The sequence below is a fragment of the Paramormyrops kingsleyae genome, chromosome 9 (genome assembly GCF_048594095.1).
Source record: "Paramormyrops kingsleyae isolate MSU_618 chromosome 9, PKINGS_0.4, whole genome shotgun sequence".
NCBI lineage: Eukaryota > Metazoa > Chordata > Actinopteri > Osteoglossiformes > Mormyridae > Paramormyrops > Paramormyrops kingsleyae.
The window spans coordinates 16,605,273-16,627,210 of record NC_132805.1 but is presented as its reverse complement, the minus strand read 5'-3'; the positions used below and the strand labels follow the sequence as shown (position 1 = coordinate 16,627,210).

Here is a 21,938-nt window from a genome sequence, read left to right as displayed (position 1 = left end):
CAGCTATGAGGAACAATAGTGATGAAAGCACATTCTGTAGTAATGAGATGCATACATTTACAAGATTACTATACTCATTAAAAACTAATAATAATAAAGAAAAATATATTAATTATGAAAGGCACTGCTTCCTATCAAGCAGGGCCGCTGGCACCTCCACTGGGCTCAATTAAGAAGTGTAGGTTGCAAATCCCCAGACTAAATTAATTGAGGCCCCAGGGCGTTGGGCCCAGAATCCCAGTGGCACTGTCTAAGTGGAGTATTCCTTTGTTTTCATTTCTGTTTCCTCTGAGAGAGGAGGGCTCACATTTTAACATTATACTTTCCACTTTTCATGGACTTTTAATTTATATTTCATGTATTTGCTGGTTCTGTTTACTTGTATTGCAGCTTGGGAGCATGCAGGAATATATTTACGTCTGCTTTATTTATTTTACGACGTCTACAAACAGTTGCCTTCTCAGATGTTGCCATGCTGTTGTTTTATCCAAAATGTCAGCTGCCATGCATACAGTACACCCTGGTTTTTTGCAATCAGCTTGAGTTAATGATTTAAAAGCATAGTAAATTATACTGAAAGCCCTGGCAAGCTCAGGAGAGCATGAGAGAGAGAGGACGTGTGAAAGCAATCGGGGGTGGGGTGTCGGGCGGGGGGGGGGCGGCAGGTGGTACTGGGGGTAGTGGCAGAGCCTCTAAGCAACCGTCTTGTAGGGAAATATCAGAGGGCTTGCAGCAGCGCAATGACAAGGTTGGCTCAATCAACATCTCGTCAAGCCAATTGGCTGATGCGCACAAACAACTTCTCCCCTCCCTCCCCCTTTTTTGCGTGGCCCCTTTTCTTGATCGCCGATTCTGGTCGATGGTCTTGCTCGCTGGAGCTCCCTGACACCGAGAGCTAGCCTGGGCAGAGTGGGAGTTCTTGGAGCAGTGTTTGGCAGGGCTCGAGCACGAAGCTCCCTCAGCCACAAGGCCAGTGTGACAGAAGCAGCCAGTGCAGTGTGGCAGCTGGCTGCAATGGCTCCTATGCACAGATAACAGCATCATGCTCTGCAGCCCACTTCCTATCCACACCACTATTACTTCAGCCATTGTCAGTAGCTGGAAATAAAATGGGTGCCGGGCCGCTGATGTCATAAACTTACTGACACTGAATCTAAATCGAAATTCACAGCATTTTCATAACCCGGGCTGATGACCAGGAGCATTGCTAGAGATTTTGAGCCCATGAAAACATATCATATTGGCCAACCCAGTTCAAATAAATCCAGTTGTTTTCTGAAATTTTAGGCCCCTGTCACTCAGGGGCCCTTGGAATCGTCTTAACTTTCCTCCCCCTTACTGCACCCCTGCTGACGACACACAAGATGGCCAGATTATAGCCCTCCTTTCATTTCCATCATGCATCACTCCCCCTTGTGAATTATAAGGGGACAGTATATCTTCTTTAATGCTCAGCCTTATGTTTTTTTGGCATCGCCACCTGTATTTTATTATAAGTGTTTCATCCCTTCCTCCGCTGGCCTGGCTTGGCGTGTGTGTGTGTGTGTGTGTGTGTGTGTGTGTGTGTGAACAAGCTGACACGAACCCCTGCGATTTTCACGGGGAGGATGGAGAGCAGCAGGGAGCTGATGGCTGTGGACGACAGGAAGCCCAGAGATGAGAGACACAACAGCCATGGTGAAGGCAAATCAACAATTAGCAACACCTTACATAATTCTGAAAGGAGCTGTGAGACATTGATTTCAAGGATCATGACTGCTAGGAGTGGCGGGGAGGGATAGCCACACGACTGTTTTTGCGGGATGGTGGGGCATGTAGATAGTAAGGGACACAAAGCTGGAAATGAGTTGAGTCTGAAGTGGGAGATGGTGGAAGGTTGGGTATTCTAGATACTAGGGGCAGTTTCTCTTCTTATGAAAATATTTTTCTGGCCAGGTCTAGAAGAACCTTAGGTGTGATTGTTCATTGCGCTACATGACTTAGCAGTGGAAAGGCACAGTTTTTATTGATGATAACATTGCAAGCTAGCAAAACCAAGTCTTTTTGGTAATAAAGAGAAGAAATCTTTGCCTGGGTTTTGAAAGAGAGACAGAGAGAGAAAGAGTGCCCAAATAGCAAAGCTGGTTAAAAACAGGGAAAAAAAACGCCTAACATATTCACTTATTCAACATTAGTGCAGGAGGTCCTGGTCTCAGTATATCATCTCGGGATGCTACAGTAAGTCTTTAGACAGTTGGAGGGGATGGACTCTGTGTGCTCTCACTTTCTAAGCACACTGTAAGCTTCTGCAGGAAATGCTGTAATGTGATTAGACAGAGGCTCTGCATGCCGAACCCCAAGATAGTCACAGGGGGACCGAATACAGCCAGCTTTCTCTCGTATGCGCTCCCATATGCACATGTCAGTAATGAGAGGGAAACAAAGGAGTTGATGGAAACAAGGACAATGAATCCTCTCAGTATGAGCCAGCTGAGAGAGCCAGTGTTATTTACCCGCGTTATCTTAACCTGGCACAATGGATGGCACTGGAGGAGTGGGTCTGCTCCATTTGGGGTCTTTGGTTCAGCTGGTTTCCCAGTTTTCAGACGTAGAATCGAAAGCAAAATCCAAGCCTGTACGCACATGGCTGCAGAATTCTCCGATGGAATGTATCACCAGATACTACTTTCTATTTTTTATGCACTGAATTATTACCAGGTAAACTGCTCAGTCAACTTAAGAGCACTTGTGCTCCAAGACCTTGCAAGACTGCAAGACCCTGGGGTGAAAAGATAAAATGTGAGTGCTCTGGTGCTCCTAAAATAGAAACTGTCCCTGCCTTGAAGAAGCATTAAAGAAGGTCTTAAGTAGATCTCTGTGGGTAGGCCATATTGAAGACATCTATGGGTTTTGCGGAACTGAACTGGTGGAGCGCCAGCCCCAGTCAAAAACTGGGAATAGAAACCCAGATCACCAGAATGCTTCAACTGGCCAGTCCAACAGCCAGCCACTTTCCATCTCCTCCCCATGAGCGTCCAGTAGCTTCAGTCCAAAACTATTATTTCTGTAATATGCTGCCCACCCATCAGTTCAGCACTCTGGAATGTGGAGTGGGGTCACTGAGACAAAACTCCATGATGCATTCAGGAAATCTCCATGAGTGTGATGGGCCATAGTGCCATATTTGGATGCACATTACAGTTCTCAGTAGTTCAGTGTTTAGCATAGCAGGTGACACGCTGCCCCTTCCCATTACCATAATTCCATTAATGTTCTTTTATGTTTCCTGTGCTGCTGCCCCAGACCTCATTATTGGAAAGACCTGTTTGCTGTTTGTATGCATTTCCAAGCATTGTAAACATGGCTCTATCAATGTAGAAAACGAAAACAACTGGTGCTGCGTTTGCCGGCATATATCGATTGGAAAACACAGCCCACCATGCCTAATTCGAACATATGACATGCTAATAAACTCTCTGTATCCGAGAAAAAAATTTGATCTAGCCTTCAATCCCCGTTAACTTGCCTGCTCTGTTTACGTCTGAGGCCCCCAGCCCTCTGCTGCTATGCCCCCCACCACCCCACCCACCGCAGCCTATGCATCCAGCGTAGTAAAATGACGTTCCATTTTTTAAAATCCGGATTAAAGCATATTGGGCCGAGCGTGTTTTGACCTTGTTACTAAGGGAAGAAAAATGCAGTGCAATTCTGCCTTTTTGAAGTACACTGAACAAAAAAAAAAAACATTTCCAAAAGGAGCCTCAGAAGGGAGAGGTTGTACATAAAGGTCCTTTCCGAACTCACCCTGGCTTTCAAAGACAGGGGATGGACTCTAAGTGTCTGTGAAAATATCGGGTGCAATTCAGGCTCTTCATCCCGATGCCTTTTACGCAGGCTGCCTTGATCTTAGTTCCTCAATTAGAAATTTATTCATGTATTTAAGCAGCTAATGTTTCCTTAAAGAATTGGCTATTCAGCTAGGAAGTATTAAAGGAATTTTTAATTAATCATTAGCTAGTTGAAATGTTTTCTGCTGAAGATTTTCAGTAAGTATACTGAATTACTGATGTTCTGACTTTGTATGCTTAGCAGTTGTCCGTGAGCGAGTGAAATGTTTACACAACAGTGTACATGCAATTTCCCAAAACAACCAGCAATGGCCATTGGACGTTTAGACACTACAGCAGGATACATGCTTGTGACTGATGTGTATATTGTACTTTGTGTAAAAATAACACCCAAAAGCACTGAACAGTTAAAAAGCATTTGAAAAATTACAGTTCATAATAAGAACAGAATACTGGGGTCAGCCAACCAGAAAGCAGGGTTTAATGTATGGCAAAGAAATCCCAACATCTTCCGAATGCCCAGTAGCTGAGACAGCCATGTTTTAGGTCCTTTGATCCACAACACATGAAACATGCACCTCATACTGGCACACAAAAAGACCTTAAAGAGTAGAGGGGGAGTGCCTGAATATAAGCATGAACCCATGACAATTCTGGGGGGGGGGGCACTTAAAGCAGAGAAATGCATATTGGAATGGAATACGGTTGTAAAGAGATGGGAGCTGAACTGGTTTGCGGCACGAACAGTTTATTACTCGGACCATTTGGCGGCTAGTTAAATTCAGGAAAGTTGGAAAGGATGGGGGTTGGGGGGGGGGTCAGGGTTTTGGGTGAGTAGGTTAGGATCGTAGATTCAGCAGCATAGCCCAGATGAAGTGGATAATTGAGTGGCGAACAAACACTGCCAAGTGAGCTTGAAAACCTTCTTTTCAATGGAGCACCTCTGAAAGAAAAAACAGAGAGCCAGGGGTGGGGAGTGTCAGTGAATAAGAGAGAAAATCCTGCTTCCCCTCTGGGGAAAAGACTGCTATTGAAAAGCTATTAAACTCACATTTTGCCGGATTGATTGGAAATAAATAGGCCTATTAAAACGCAGGGACAGCGGGACAATGGTGTGTCTCCAGCCACCGTATGCTGCCCTCCTTTCACAGCTTTCTTCTTTGGGAGGCCTCCTACTCTTGCTGTTTAAGTTCTCCAGGCCCAGCAAATAATTTGGGGGGGGTAGGCGAGGGTCACTGAATAGACCCCTCTTCGTCTTTCTTTAGTCCTCATTCTTACATTTAACCACAAAGAAAGTAAGAGGGGGAAAATGAGGAAAAGCCTTTTTTCTGTGAAAAGGAGTTACTGCCTCATTCAGCTCCTGTCCCCTCCCTTTCATGCTCTCCTTTTTCCTTATTTTCTTGGACAGATTTGTCACCTGTTTATCAGACACTATACATATGTTGTTTAAGTTATGGTCAAGTTGTGGGACTTTCACCAGCAAGCCTACAGTAGAGATTTCCTGAGAAATAATGGCAAAGTATTGCCAAAGGCAATTTTTCAGGACATTAATGGATGGATCCCCCAGTGTGGCAAATGGTGTTTTGATTGTTTAACATCCATCCTGGCAAAGGCAAAAGGCACGATTTCAGCAGAGTGGGTATACCATATGGTCACAAGGAAGATTTTAATTATAAATTATAATTTGTTTAGGGTTTAGCTTTTAGGTTTGCTGTAACACATTCCTAATTATACCACATATTTCATTATACTCTATAGAAATATACATCCCTCATTTCAAATGAACTCAGTGTTTTGCTTGCAACTGGGATAACTGCATTTGTCATGAATACTAATATCTATTTCAAAGAGATAAAGGGCTAGCCACTGACAACATAAAATGTTTGTGAAAGCTCTCATAAGAAGTTACTTTGCTCAGCTTAATTTAGCTGGTTAATTCCTAATGCCAGAAACCTGTGGATGTGGTCTGGATATCAGAGTAGATCATTTTTCCTGGAATGCAGGTTTTCTCTGTGGCAAGGTTGTGATCTTGTGCTGTTCGTAAAATGAAATATCAGACAATATTCACTTGTGTCGCAGAACTTCCCCACAACCCTGTACTGGATAAGTGGTTCAATTATGGAAATTATGGATGGATGGATTGATTGTTAATATTACAATGTCTGTTGGGATATTAGAGTTAAATTTGTGTTGAATATTTTCTCAGTCATTCACTGTAGTGTTCATGTAAGTCAATCCAATTTACAGCCCACTTTCTTGTATTTAAATGGTCCCCCTTGAATATTTTTGGCTTGGGGGTTGACAGTTCTTTTTGTGAATGAGAAGTTCACTAATGCATTTCATCAATTTATGACATGTTTCTGATGATCCCCTTAGACTACTCTGTGGATCCCTGGGGGCGATTTTCCACCAACATTGTTGCTTCAACTAGCTAACTTCTAATTTGAAATAGATGGCTTCCACGTTGCTCACATTGTAAATGAAAGTTAACTATTGAGAGACGCAACCTACAGCTTTTGTCACTGAAGAAATTAATGCTGTTTTACAGTTGGGCTAAACAGATCCTCTGGCTTTAAATGTAAGTTAGTGATTACGAGAAAATGTTAGCCAGCCACTACGCGGAAATGAGAATCTTCAACAGGGAGTCATAGTATAGAATACAGTCAAATGAAAATTATTGTTATGTGTATTTGTCATAGAGAAGATTGTATCCCAGCTCTGCTGTTAGGCTCATCTGTATTGTTGTCTCTTTCTGAATTCACATTTCTGGATTTACATTGACAAGGAATAGCAAGTAGTCATTACATGTGGAAATGTGTTTCATTTGAGGGTAGCCTTACCTCTGGGGTGGAGGTTTGCTCTGTACCCATGGCTCGGTGTGTGGAGCTTTGCATGTTCTCCCTGTGTGTGCATGGGTCTTCTCTGGGGACTCCGGTTTCCCCCTGCAGTCCAAAAGCCACTTGGTTGAGTGAGCGGGTGTCTCTAAATTGCCCGTAGCATGTGAGAGTGTGCCAAACAATGGACCATCCAGCCCATCCAGCGTGCCTTCCCCTTGTGCCCAATGTTTTCCAAAACAGGCTTCAGGCTCACCACAACCCTGTACTGGACAAGGAACAGGGGTTGCTGTTTCATTTGAAGACTCTCATCCTGGTCACAAACTGCTTTGGACTCTCCCCTCTGGCAAAAGGTTGCGGTCCATTGGGACTAAAACATCACGTCATAGGAACAGTTTCTTCCCCACCGCAGCCTGCCTCATAAATAAGGCCAGGAACACTCACTCAAATTCTATTTCTCCACAAGCATGCACTGTCCTAAATATGTATATATTTCCACTGCTGTATCATATTCCACATACACTAACTATTTATATTTAAATTAGTACCTGAACATACTCCATGTATACACTCACCTAAAGGATTATTAGGAACACCATACTAATACAGTGTTTGACCCCCTTTCGCCTTCAGAACTGCCTTAATTCTACGTGGCATTGATTCAAAAAGGTGCTGAAAGCAATCTTTAGAAATGTTGGCCCATATTGATAGGATAACATCTTGCAGTTGATGGAGATTTGTGGGATGCACATCCAGGGCACGAAGCTCCCGTTCCACCACATCCCAAAGATGCTCTATTGGGTTGAGATCTGGTGACTGTGGGGGCCATTTTAGTACAGTGAACTCATTGTCATGTTCAAGAAACCAATTTGAAATGATTCGAGCTTTGTGACATGGTGCATTATCCTGCTGGAAGTAGCCATCAGAGGATGGGTACATGGTGGTCATAAAGGGATGTACATGGTCAGAAACAATGCTCAGGTAGGCCGTGGCATTTAAACGATGCCCAATTGGCACTAAGGGGCCTTGAATTTGAATGTCTCAACAGAAATCGAGACTCATCAGACCAGGCAACATTTTTCCAGTCTTCAACTGTCCAATTTTGGTGAGCTCGTGCAAATTGTAGCCTCTTTTTCCTATTTGTAGTGGAGATGAGTGGTACCCGGTGGGGTCTTCTGCTGTTGTAGCCCATCCGCCTCAAGGTTGTGCGTGTTGTGGTTTCACAAATGCTTTGCTGCATACCTCGGTTGTAACGAGTGGTTATTTCAGTCAAAGTTGCTCTTCTATCAGCTTGAATCAGTCGGCCCATTCTCCTCTGACCTCTAGCATCAACAAGGCATTTTCGCCCACAGGACTGCCGCATACTGGATGTTTTTCCCGTTGCACACCATTCTTTGTAAACCCTAGAAATGGTTGTGCGTGAAAATCCCAGTAACTGAGCAGATTGTGAAATACTCAGACCGGCCCGTCTGGCACCAACAACCATGCCACGCTCAAAATTGCTTAAATCACCTTTCTTTCCCATTCTGACATTCAGTTTGGAGTTCAGGAGATTGTCTTGACCAGGACCACACCCCTAAATGCATTGAAGCAACTGCCATGTGATTGGTTGATTAGATAATTGCATTAATGAGAAATTGAACAGGTGTTCCTAATAATCCTTTAGGTGAGTGTATATATTTATATATTAACCACCTCATCTCTCGAAGTCTGGCACCAACCACCAAAGCAAATTCCATGTATGTGTGAACGTACTTGGCAATAAACTCGATTCTGATTCTGATTCTGTGATTGATGCACCTCTGTTTCTAGCAAGGAGTTCTTTTTAATGTATAACAAACTGTACTGTACTGTAACAAATTGTGGGTATCTGTGAAGCAGGTTTTTGGTACATTATATACTTTGCTAAATAAGTTATATGGGAGGCAGGTTTCACTTGATGAAAAGGAACACTGATTTGGATGTTTACCTTTGCAACCTGAAGAAGGATGTTTGTGCAAATGCCTGATTCTTTCATAGTACAAAAGGACCTGAAATTCATACTGTTAACAATACAGCATGATGGCTTATGATCTTGAACACATTTTTCACGTTTACATGTTTTATATGTTTCATGTCATTTAAACAAACACATAATAAATACCTCCAGAAACCTGTGCTGATGGTTGGATGGATTTGAAAAAATACATGGCAGAATGGATCTGTCTTCCTTTGTTTTTTACTGTAAACATACTTTTTGCTGCTTTAGATCATGATTAGATCAAATTAGAGAACAATGAAGTCTATTAGGAAACATAATGGCTGATGTTCAAAGAACAAAGTCTGTGTGACATATTTGTTGCTGATAAATTAGCAGAGTGCTGTATTTTCTATACCTTACATTGTTGCTCATGTGTTCCTCTTTGGCCCCGACAGCAGCTGAAGCCGCATACTTCTCACAGCAACCTCAGGACCAGGTCGTGGTGTCTGGCCAGTCAGTGACACTGCCCTGCATCATCGTTGGATACCGTGGCATGGTGCAGTGGACCAAAGATGGCCTGGCTCTCGGGGGAGAGAGGGACCTGCCAGGTGAGGCTTCTGATTGCAGGCGACATGATTTGTCAGAGTACACTGGGGACTGTCTGCGGCTGAATTGACTTTGCTGAATAGTGTTACGAAGAGACAGTGAAAATGTCCCACTAAATCACCACAGAATAAATTATGAGCTTTCAGAGGCCAGCTAACACCTGCATTCCCTGACTACTCCCATGCTCATCATCCTAGTGCTATTCTAAACCATGTTGCTTGCTTACTGGTGAGGAAGTCCCGTTAATGCAGTGAGAGCGCTGATACACCGTGCCTCATTCCCGGCACCCTCTAGGGGCAGTCCTGCGTCCTGCTCGTTTGTTTCGTTCCTGACGGTGCTTCCTCCCCTGGCTTCACACAGGCTGGACACGCTATTCTCTGATGGGCGATGCACTCTCGGGGGAGCACAGCCTGCAGATAGACTCCACCGAGCTTGCCGACGATGCCATGTACGAGTGTCAGGCCACGCAGGCGGCGCTGCGCTCTCATCGTGCCAAACTCACTGTGCTAGGTAGGTAGCGCTCTCTGAACGCTGATGACGAGATTCCCATGATGAGATTCCCATGACAGGGTACCACCTTTGTGCAGTTCTTAGAAAAGATACAGAAGCGGGTTTCCTAGCATGGTGTGGTCTTTTAATGCGAAAATCTGCAACTTTCCATTCATTTATTTATTCATTCTTGTTACATTTTAATTATACTATTAGCATATTTATTTCTCTGATAGATGTCCTGAGATGTTATTCTTGCCCTGACAGTAGTTCTGTATTCTATCAGGCAGAAAAAAGTCTTTTTGAAATATCCCATAAACATGACTGTGAAGGTCCAGGGTAGTGTGTTTACCATATTCACCATTGACTTGCCTAGATGCTAAAACGTCAAGCTTTGCACAGTTAGCACATTTTACAGTGAGTCACCCAGTATGTCAGCTGCAGGCAGCTTTTACATTAACACAATATGAGTGATTGGTGAAACCACGGGGCCCTCTGTCTCCAGGTCACTGGAGAGAGGGAAGACTGATGGAACGCTGGTGGCACCTGGTGGTTGCCCTAGGCATAGCAAGAATGGATTTTTTTGGTGGCATCATTATTCATTGATGGCAAAGAACAAAGAACATTGGAAACTGTTGTTTTAGGTTGCTGTGCTATGAACTGAGCTGTGAGAAAGGGTGGTAATAAAAAGGTCAAATAAATAAAAGGAAAGTCATGTTCAGGATTGTTTTCTTAATAATGAGCAACACAGCTCATCACTAGGAGTATGCATTTCTCCAGTCAGCACTCACAAACCAACCCAGCAAACAGAGTTCCTGTCCAAGCTGGGCTGAGAGTGAAGCCCCAGAGGACAGTGAGGTCCTGGCCTCTTTTTCCTCTCTACCTGAGACATCCATGAGACAGATGAATAAATCAAGCTGAGCTCAGAGGACCAAAGCAATGTGTAGAGAGATCGATGCACTGGATGAGACCCAAGCAATCTGATGCAACCATTCAGCACTGGGGACGCAGTCAAGTGAATCCGTGAGGAAATTAAAATGGCCAACCACATACTAACCCAGCAGCACCGTGGGAAGACCTCTAAAATCGACGGGAGGGGGGGCGGGGAGAGCCTCAGTTGTTTATGTGCTGGCATTTTGTCTTGAGAGACAGATGCCTAGATTGGAGATGTATTTGGCTACCTGCCCTATTTGCAGGCACAGAAGTGAAATAAATATACAAATCTACAGGTAATATGAGTCACTGGAGAGTAAAGCCCGCAGAGTGCAGCCTGAAAATGTATAAAGGGCACAATTTAATTAGATAATCATCTCAGCTATTTTTAAACAAGCATTGACTTTAACATGGTCTGTCTCCTATTTAGGAACTTGAATGGTAGTTGATCTAAAGCTTTTATTTTTTTTTATTTCTCTGTAGCCAGACACACATGACACATTGTGGAAGTGAAACCACAGGACAGTATGATGACTTGGCTATACGGCTCTTGTTTGTGACTTGGATATTCATGGTTTACAGTGCCCCCATCTGACCCGGTGGTGGAGGGAGGTCCGGTCGTAAAGCTGAAAGCTCACACCCCTCACAACCTTACCTGTAGAGCTTCAGGGGCCAAACCAGCAGCAGAGATCACCTGGTACAGAGATGGAGAGATCCAGGACTCTGCCATTTACTCCAAGGTAAGTGGAAGACTGGAGTTCTGCTGTAATGGGAACTGGTTCCTTCCCTTTGATTAACTCCACCATCCTAAAAGACAAATGCTAGGAAGCACTGATTCAGATTGAATCTACAATTTCTAAGTCAGTGCAGTTTGAGAGCCATGTTTTATTACAAGACCTCTCAAAAACAGCAGTATAGCTATACTTCACTCTCTGTAGTCCACTATCCCCAGCTCGGTTCTCTAATGCACCAACATCTCGGCATAACTGGAGCATGGCGAAGCTCAGGCAGGCATGAACATTGATACAGTAGAATTGCTGGGAGGAGGGGGGTGGGGGTGGTGGGCAGCGGTGAAATCACCCACAACAATGCAGAGGCACAATGAGGATGTGGCGAGGTGTGAAACATCCATATCCAGGAAAAGTGCCACATTTGTCATGCTCCCTGACCACGCTAAACGATACTAAATGACACGTTTAGAGGGTGAAAGCCAGGGGTGGATGAGGGGGGTGAGGGTGGGGGGGGGCGCAAATGTCTATGTGAGGTACCTTGTGTTTTTTTGTCCTGAATGTGGAACCAAATGGCCAATCTAGATGGGTGGGGAGTGAGCTCAGGATTACTCATCACATTATTAAGTTAAGTAGCACCTTGCTGTTAGCACTGACGTAATTTTGAGATACTTGCTGCTATTATTGGTCCGAGTCAGTGCTGAATTTTGCCTCCACCTGCAATATCCTTCAAAGTGCGTATTTTCTTACTTAACAGTATTGATTTTTGCTAGCAACAAATTGACATCTGTGGCCTAAAAAACCTGGGAGAACAAAGAAGTGCTGTTTACCTCTGGATGCTAGCAAGCTGAGCAATAACGGACAAATAAATCAATGTGGTGTTATTCCAGGCCATCTTATTTAAATAAATGAACTAACCAACTGAGTAAGCTGACACATGCATGCGTGATGTGCTTAATTTAGGGAACGTAAGATTTCATACTGACACCATTTCATGAGGGTTTAAAGAATTCGTATGTGCCTGACGAAGGATGCAGTACCAAGAGTTTTGCTAAATTTGACAACGTGTTTTCTCCGCAATGGCAGACGCTCATGGAGGACGGCAAACGGGAGGTAGCGGTGAGCATGCTCCCACTTACCCCCGAAGACAAAGACTCGGGGAGCATTTATACTTGCAGGGTGCTGAACCCTGCCGCCCCAGGTGGGCGGCAGACCTCGGTCACCATCAGTGTGCAGCGTGAGTATAAGTCACGCTCCCAGCCCTCCAGAAGCCAGCCACATCAGGCTCAGTCTCTGCTTAGTCTACGCCAGAAAAGGAAAGTCCAGGTTCAGAAAGTACAAATCCAGACCAAGATTTTTATTTCAACTAATTGGTTGAAACAAAATCTCGGTCTGGATTTGTGCTTTGTAAACCCGAACTTTCCACATATGGTCTACACATGGAATGTTCATTCCCTGAATTGGAGTCTGAATTTTAATTTAGGAAAGTGAAGATCAATGCCTGCATAGGCACTTTTGATTAGTGGCCTGAGTACATTACGCATTAAAAATAAATTGTTTGTAATAAGAGCAGCTGTGGATATGGATAGTATAAAATGTGTGATTAGAAAGGTTTTGTTTAATGGACTAATATTGTTGCAGACCCACCTTCAGTGACTCTGTCTGCTCAGCCACAAACAGTGATGGAGGGAGCCAAGGTCCTCTTTATTTGCATGGCCTCTGCCAACCCAGAGATCACAGGTTACAGGTGACTGTTGTACTGCTTATTCTCATATTGGGTAACAGTATGTTAAGTGCAGCTTCATAATGCCTTTATAATGCATTCATAGAACCTTCCTAGGTAGCATGTAAGAATACCTTAAGATTCAGTAGAGGACTTTAATGCCTAAATTGATTATACAATTATAATGTTTATTATTGATGTATATTAAAGCTGTCATCTCTTGTTCAACGAAAGTATAATGAATGCAATGCTTTACGACATGTTAATGTATACTTACATTCTGCTTATGAGTGCTCTATGAATGCATCATGAATATGGTTTTGCACCAATAAATGCTGATGTTTGACGTTGCATGTTGCAGTATGGTTTAATGATGTCATTCACATTATTGTGAACTGATGTACCCCAACCAGGTGGTCAAAGGGTGGCGTTCCCATACCTGAAGCCAACAGAGACAGGCTGGAGGTGACAGTGGATTACTCCTACTTCACAGACCCAGTATCCTGTGAGGTGTCCAATTCTGTGGGCAGCACCAATGTCAGCACACTCGTTGATGTCCAGTGTAAGTCAACAGCACACTGTTTGTGCTGTGCTGAAAGTTGGTAAAAAATGTTAATAACTTTGTATTAATAGATTTATAAAGCTGATTGATTATTTAAGGTAACATTTGTGATTCCTCTTTGCTTTTAGATCTTGAACTTTTATAGAATATTGACTAATATGCTGCAAATTTGATGTCCTTAGTTGGTCCCAGACTGCTATCCGAGCCCAAGCCTGTGGTTGTAGACATAGGAATGGATGCAGCCTTCACCTGCTCATGGACCGGCAATCCCCCCTTAACCCTGGCCTGGACCAAGCAGAGCTCCAGCGTGGTAAGATCAGCTTCTGGAATCTCAAAACAAACCTAGACAGTGCAGTAGCTCTCAGTCTTATTTAGCTGGCATATGGTTCAATCTCAATAGGTGGTTTCTGCTGAAAACTGAGAGGGTGGCTTTAATGGATGATCACACATTGCAGTATATTCTTTCTGCTTCTTTAAATGTCTTGTGTGCCCAAGGGTGTGAGGCTTAGGCTCAGAATCACTGAAACTGTGTGGTATTTGAAGCTCCAGTCTACATTTATTTTAGTTTTTCATTCGCTTACCAGATTCTGGTTTGCAGGATGCCCTGTGTGCTATTTTATCAGATTTATTTGGATGATTTAGAGTTGCATGTCAATGCCTGGGTAGGATGTAGAAGCAATTGTGTTGCATAAAGAGCAAGATGTCCCACTGTGCCCCATGGAAATTTGGCTATTTTAATCCACAGGATGCGTATTTCATTATCTAGGCGATATGGATTAATTGGGTAATTCAATAATTGGGAAGCCAAATGGATTAATCACAGCTTGAAATTTGGGGGTCAATGAGCTCACAAGTGACCGAATGTAGCTGGTCAAAAGGTTAAAAAGATTCTCATTCAGAATCTTTTGTTCTGTTCCTGCCTTTGTAGTTACAATTATTTGAAGAGCATAACCTTGCTGACAAGGCAATATGTCTTAATTGCATGATTAACTTGATTACAATAGCGTTAATTCCAATATTTTTACATTGCAAACAGTTTCCTGTTTGTCTTGGTGACAGTGCTAGTACTGGTGTGCTGAATTAGATCAGTGTTGTATTTACCTCATCTGACCCCAGGTTCTCAGCAATGGGAACACTCTGCAGCTGAAGGCTGTCACACAGGAAGATGCTGGAGTCTACACCTGCAAAGCGATTGTTCCCAGGATTGGGGTGGCTGAGAGAGAGGTCACTCTCACTGTCAATGGTAAGCGTTTGTAGCATTTGCATTTCAGTGGTGGCAAATTTTATTGGCCTCTTCGTCAATGTCAGTGAGGAACATTACATTGACACCAGCTCATCTGCAGCAAGTTATATTATATTCATCAGCTTTGTATTGGGTTTCTTTCTGAAGTTAGCATGTATGTGCTTGTCTCCCCTTAGCATCATCATCATCATCATCATCACCAGTAGCTCCCCTTCTTGCCGGAACTTAACCTGACCTTGCTTTCTTTCCTCTCCCTGTTTCCTATTACCTCATTCACCATTATATCCTATCTTCCCACCAGGCCCCCCCATCATCACTGCAGATGCCACACAGCATGCAGTCAAGAACTCCAAGGGCAAGCTAGAATGCCTGGTGGACAGTAGCCCCCCTCCTGACAAGATCGTAAGTGTACCTCCAGGGCACTTTCCATATGCACATCTACACTTGCATGCAGATCTATGCTCAAGCACTCCCCCTGTCGCTCCCTTGCTTAAACAGCTGGCCTCTAGGTCCTGTGGACTGTGACCTCGCTGTTCAGACACTAAAATGTAAAGAGACACGCTCTGGCTAACATCCCTCAGGTGCTTCAGGATGCCTCTTAATTAGTGTTCAGAATTAGGGCCTACAAGAAATGGCCAGTTTGACCTCTGAGTCAAGGCCTGCCAGGACATTATTAAGAGCTGAGCAATGAAATCAGGGCACTACACTCACGCTTAAAGGAAGGCTGTATAATAGGAAGAATTATAATTAAAAAATGGGGCGACGCAGTGACGTAGCAGATTGGCACTGTCGCCTCACATCTCTGGGACCGGGTTCGAGTTTCCACCCTGGATCCATGTGTGAAGTTTGCCTGTTCCCTCCGTGTCATTATGAGGTTTCTGTCAGGCATTCTAGTTTCCCCCCACAATCCAAACACATGCTAGCAAGGTGAACTGGAGTTAGCAAATTGTCTGTAGGTGTGATTGGTGAGTGTGTCCTGCGATGGGTCATGAGTCCAGACCCCTCATGACCCTGAACAGAACATGCATGTACAGAAAATGGATGGATATTTCTAAAAACATGTGAATTAAAAAATTGCTTTCCTCATATGAGGAAATTGTGTATTAGGGAAACTGCGGAATGTAGTTGTGGTCAAAGTTTCATTTTATCTATATACATTGCTCAAAAAAATTAAAGGAACACTTTGGAAACACATCAGATCTCAATGGGAAAAAAAGTCATGCTAGATATCTATACTGATATGGACTGGGTAATGTGTTAGGAACAAAAAAAATGCCACATCGTTTAATGGAAATTAAAATTACAAACCTACAGAGGGCTGAATTAAAAGACACCCCAAAAATCTAAGTCAAAAAATGATGCAGCAGGCTAGTCCTTTTTGCTGAAAATTCATTACAGCAACTCAAAATCGTACTCAGTAGTTTGTATGGCCCCCACGTGCTTGTATGCATGCCTAACAATGTCAGGGCATCCTCCTAATGAGATGATGGATGGTGTCCTGGGGGATCTCCTCCCAGATCTGGACCAGGGCATCACTGAGCTCCTGGACAGTCTGACGTGCAACCTGGTGGCGTCGGATGGACCGAAACATAATGTCCCAGAGGTGTTCTATTGGATTTAGGTCATGCAAACGTGGGGGCCCGTCAATGGTATCAATTCCTTCATGTTCCAGGAACTGCCTGCATACTCTCGCCACATGAGGCTGGGCATTGTCGTGCACAAGGAGGAACCCAGGACCCACTGCACCAGCATAAGTTCTGACAATGGGTCCAAGGATTTCATCCTGATACCTAATGGCAGTCAAGGTGCCGTTGTCTAGCCTGTAGGGGTCTGTGTGTCCCTCCATGGATATGCCTCCCCAGACCATCACTGACTCCCCGCCAAACCGGTCATGCTGAACAACGTTACAGGCAGCATAATGTTTTCCACAGCTTCTCCAGACCTTTTCACTTCTGTCACATGTGCTCAGGGTGAACCTGCTGTCATCTGTGAAAGGCACAGGGTGCCAGTGACAGACCTGCCAAATCTGGTATTCTATGGCAAATGCCAATCGAGCTCCACGGTGCCGGGCAGTGAGCGCAGTGCCCACTAGAGGATGTCAGGCCCTCAGGCCACCCTCATGAAGTCTGTTTCTGATTGTTTGGTCAGAGACATGCACACCAGTGGCCTGCTGGAGGTCATTTTGTAGGGCTCTGGCAGTGTTCATCCTGTTCCTCCTTGCACAAAGGAGCAGATACCAATCCTGCTGATGGGTTAAGGACCTTCTATGGCCCTGTCCATCTCTCCTAGAGTAACTGCCTGTCTCATGGAATCTTCTCCATGCCCTTGAGACTGTGCTGGGAGACACAGCAAAACTTTTGGCAATGACACATCAATATGTGCAACCTCTGTAGGGTCCAGGTATCGCCTGATGCTACCAGTAGTGACACTGACCGTAGCCAAATGCAATACTAGTGAAAAAACAGTCAGAAGAGATTAGGACGAAAAAATGTCAGTGGCCTCCACCTGTTAAACCATTCCTGTTTTGGGGGTCATCTCATTGTTGCCCCTCTAGTACACCTGTTGTTAATTTCATTAACACCAAAGCAGCTGAAACTGATTAACAACCCCCTCTGCTACTTAACTGACCAGATGAATATCCAAGAAGTTTAGTTTACTTGATGCTATACTCTGATTAATAAGTGTTCCTTTAATTTTTTTGAGCAGTGTATATTATGCAATACGCAGTTAAACCTTTTCTGAGACACACGTGCTTCTCTCTTTATTTTCAGGTGTGGACCTTCGGGGACATGAGCCTGGCCTCTGGTTCTTCGGGACGCTTCACTGTCCAGACAGGCGCCACAGATAGAGGAGTCCTGTCTTCCCTCATCCTCTCGGAGACCCTTGCACAAGACTTCCAGCTACGTTATAATTGCACTGCCTGGAACCACTTTGGAACAGGCACTGCATTGGTCACCCTCAAGGAGCAAGGTAGGGGCTCTTCTATTAAACTGTTTAACTACCATCAGCATACCTGTGTAATTTCACAGCTTTAATAACTTAAATTGAGTTTAGATCGATGTGTATGTAATCTGAAACATTATCATACCTACAGTGTTGGAGTTTGAAACTTGCTTCTGCTCTGTATGTGTGGAGTTTGCATGGTTTTCTGCCAGGAGCTGTGTTTTCCACACACATTCCAAAGACATGGAGCTAATTGTCGGTACAGTGTCCTGTGATGCACTAGGTGTGCTCCATTCCTGGTCTGCCTAGAAAAGTGTTTCTCAAACCAGTCCTCAGGGACCCCCAGCGGTCCACGTTTTTACTCCCTCCCAATTCCCAAGGAACCATCTGGGGGTCCCCGGGGATTTGTTTGGGAAACACCGGCATAGACCAGGAGAAGTGGCTAGGAGATGGATGCTGGCTTTGATGAGAAAAGTGTCATTACATGAATTTAGAATATTAGGATGTTTCAAGAGGCAAAAGGGCGCATTTCTTTCAAGCCCTATTGCAATTTTTCTCAATAATTCCTAAATAAGGATAACAGAATCACATCTTTTGTTGTATGATACAATAGAAATAGAGCTGTCACTTAGCAAATTGTGTCCGTTTATTGGTGTTTTCTCAGGAGAGTTGCAGTGTGGAATCACCTAGCATCTCTAATCAGGTTGCTGCCTATTGCCTCATCATGCATTGTTGCCCTTTCCCATAAGAAATTATAGACAATTTCAGGCCTGGAACAAGAAAATAGGTTTCTATTCAATTTAATTCATGCTTACAAAGGCAATAAATACTACTTGCTAAAAGAATTACAGTATGATGTGCACCTGCACTAACCTCTGGCCTTTTGCTCCTTCTTAACAGAGGCTCTCCCTATACTCATCATTGTGGGGACTTCAGTCGGGGGAGGCTGTGTCCTCCTCATCTGTATCATCACCCTGGTCACCCTCTGTTGCAGAAACTCTGTAAAAAGTAAGGTGAAACTCCACTAAGGAATGTTTATGTGATTAGGACTCAATATTTGGTTAAATCATGTTTGGAGCTTTTAAGAGTTTAGGGTGAGGGTTTTAGGTGACATTCTGTTTAGATTATTCAGTTATCATTTATGCCTGCTTCAAATAACCACTAAAGAATCACTTTTTCTCAAGGTAAAAAGGGAACAAGGCTCTCTAAAAGTGACATCAGAGTCCAAATTGTGCACAGTGATCACAATGCAACACGGAGCAACGATGATGAGGAAGATGTCAAGGAACCTATGGTACAGTGTCTTATCTCTGTTTATAAAAATCTTTCAGAACATTAGTACTTAAATTACTTGATATTTTTACGAAAGCTTGATGGGGAGAATTAGCAGCTCACAGCTTGTTACAGTTTTAAGTAGGTCTAATTGTTGATTTTGGATAATATATTTAAACCTTCAGGCCCCAAACAGCAGTGAATCTCCAGGTACATCTCGAACAGAACACAGCGACCTTCTAGAAGAGGAGGAGGATGAGCGATCTGAGATCAAGGTAAAGCAGAAATGGAAAACTTAAGATGACACTTGCATGTTTTTGTTCTCTTGCATGCTTGCCTCTAAATTGGGTGGAGCCTAATCTGGTCTCTCTGTTTAGGATCCCACCAATGGCTATTACAATGTTCGGGCTCATGAAGATCGCCATGTACGCAGTGGTTTTTCTGAATATGTGTCCAATCCACGGCCTGTCTATACTCCATCCCAGCTGGCCTCACCTAACCCGCTGTATGGGCAACACAGCACCCAGCCACGGATCTATGATTTCTCCCATCGCTATGCCACCACCACGGGTGCACGCTCTACCTATGAGCAGCAGCAGCAGCAGCAGCAGCAGCAGCAGCAACAGCAGCAGCAGCAACAGCAGCAGCAGCAACAGCAGCAGCAGGGAATGTACCCCCCCGAGCCCCTGTATGGCAGCTCTGCTTACCTGCCTGCCACATACGGCCGTGCCTTTACGAGCTACGTCAAGCCCTCTGCCTATGAGAAGGTGGATGCCTACGATCACTCGGATCAAGCCAGCAAAGTGTCCAGCTCCTCGCGTTTCTCCTATGCTTCCTCCCAGGTGTCTTCACAGCTGTCTGACTATGGCCGCCCCTCACACCAGCGCATGCAGACACACGTTTGACAAGCCGGGGATGCTGCAAGGGATAATAAGTGATCTATTCAAGCATCTTCTCTATAGGCTACACGGACACTGCTTCTCTTTCCCGTGGAATAGGTCTTGAAGAGGACCATTGGCTGAAGATTTAAGTTTTTTGGGAATACTGTTTTTAATTTATTGTGTGTTATTGTTCAATTGGATCTGTATCTTCTTATCCTCTGGATGAATTGGAGCTTCTGATGATGAATTCCCTTCAAGTGTGCTTCACTATTTATTTTTTTTAAGGATGACAAAGGCAAAGACACACTAGTTTCATTGATGCCATCTGCTTAACTGTTTATGATTTATATTGTGTATGGGATGGTGTAAATTAGAAATCTCCTCTTACCAAATGCCCCATGGCTTTGGGGTGAAAACGGGATTCAAATATTTGCATCTTGTGAACTTAAATTTTTTTTTAAAAAGAAAACTCATGAATTTTTGTTTACATCAGCATGCAAAAGAATTCTAAGCACATTCACATTTCAATCCATTATAAAAGACTGAGCCAAACCATGAGGTTCAACTTCAAACTGTGAAACAGGCATAAAAGTACAGCCAAGCATCATTCACATATTTTCTGGATGATGAATTCTGTAGTTTTCCTAAAAAGATATTTTATGCTTTTAAGATTATTTCAGACAATAGTTCTGGCCTGATGGATCAGTGCAGACAATTGAAAATAATGGATTTCAAATAACGGAAAAAAGCTGATAGCATTAGGTTACAGCTACGAAAGATGAAAGATAGTCTGTATTAATCATTTTTGCTTCAACGGGGGATGAGTGACAATGAATATCCAAAGATTGTGGGATATGCGCAGGTGGAAATGGCTGCCTTGCTCTATCATTTCTGTGCGATTACAGTGTACATCCTAGGCTCACTTTAAAAATTATGAGCATCACCGTTCAGTAATGTAGCTTATTTTCAGTTTAAGGCTGTGTTCTTGTACAGAGAAGGCTTTGAAACTTGGTTGCAATTTAGCCAAACTTTTTGATCATGAAGCTTGATTACCAATGGGAAACAGTCACATAAGTATCCATCCATCCATCTTCCTTTTTTTTTTTTTTCCATCCATCTTCCAACTGCTTATCCTGGTGAGGGTTGCGGGACATGAGTATGTAGGAGCTTGAAAACGTTTACAAACCCTATACTACCCAAAACTAGTTAAGTGTACAAAAACATTGTCTATCTGTTGCATGCAGATTTGTTCAAGTGAAATACTTCGACATTTTTCATTTCCATTGCCAATGTGAAAGATTACATATTGTATCTTGTTGCAACTTGGATTCAGTTCACTGGAACGGTGTACTGCCATTTTCTCAGAACTGTCCACAATCCACTGGGTTGGGAAATGAAGCAAAGAGTGAAAAATATTGCTCGTCTTTATTTTTATATTTTATATAAGCCTTAATGTACAGCGTGTAAGCTGCTTTACTGTAAATTGTATCTTTATATATACATGAATATATATCCTAACTTGATTTTTAAATCTGTCCTCCATTTGTCTTTTACTGTTTGTCCATCAACGAAAGCAGAGAAATGCTTTTTTGAACGCGACTAATGGCCATTGTTTTATTTAATTTTTAATAATGTATTATGTTAAAAAGCCATTGTGCTTGTAACTTTGTACACATATTTATATTTAAATAAAACCATTTCAGATAAACCTGCCCAGCTGGGACAAAGTTTATGCTTGAGGACGTACAGCTGAACGCTTACAAATGCTTTTTGACAAGGCCACACGTGTACCTGAACTGAAAAACACTCATTGGAATCCTGTTGCATAAATTTCTAAGGTAGAAATGCTTATTATAATGAAGACAAATAAGATTTGAGCACTCCTGCCTGTAAATAACACTCAGAAATAGTCACCAGCTGGCTCCCAAGTGACAAGG

The 21,938-nt window shown here is 43.4% G+C and overlaps 1 protein-coding gene across 2 annotated transcripts in view; it reads left to right on the top strand.

The window, feature by feature from the left end:
• The window catches only part of kirrel3l (kirre like nephrin family adhesion molecule 3, like), a 35,015-nt gene extending 13,306 nt beyond the window's left edge, over positions 1-21,709 (top strand). Inside the window, exons 2-15 of one of the 2 annotated variants that reach the window (XM_072716458.1) lie at positions 9,077-9,229; positions 9,588-9,737; positions 11,232-11,389; positions 12,464-12,614; positions 13,019-13,124; positions 13,514-13,662; positions 13,845-13,972; positions 14,779-14,905; positions 15,207-15,307; positions 17,677-17,875; positions 18,749-18,856; positions 19,033-19,142; positions 19,306-19,395; positions 19,606-21,709. In XM_072716458.1, the coding sequence (XP_072572559.1) occupies positions 9,077-9,229; positions 9,588-9,737; positions 11,232-11,389; positions 12,464-12,614; positions 13,019-13,124; positions 13,514-13,662; positions 13,845-13,972; positions 14,779-14,905; positions 15,207-15,307; positions 17,677-17,875; positions 18,749-18,856; positions 19,033-19,142; positions 19,306-19,395; positions 19,606-20,025 (2,150 nt within the window). In that variant the 3' untranslated portion in view covers positions 20,026-21,709. Of the gene's footprint in view, positions 1-9,076; positions 9,230-9,587; positions 9,738-11,231; positions 11,390-12,463; positions 12,615-13,018; positions 13,125-13,513; positions 13,663-13,844; positions 13,973-14,778; positions 14,906-15,206; positions 15,308-17,676; positions 17,876-18,748; positions 18,857-19,032; positions 19,143-19,305; positions 19,396-19,497 lie in introns of both variants that reach the window. The other variant, XM_072716457.1, reaches the window with a different exon arrangement.
• Positions 21,710-21,938: the final 229 nt, after the last annotated feature.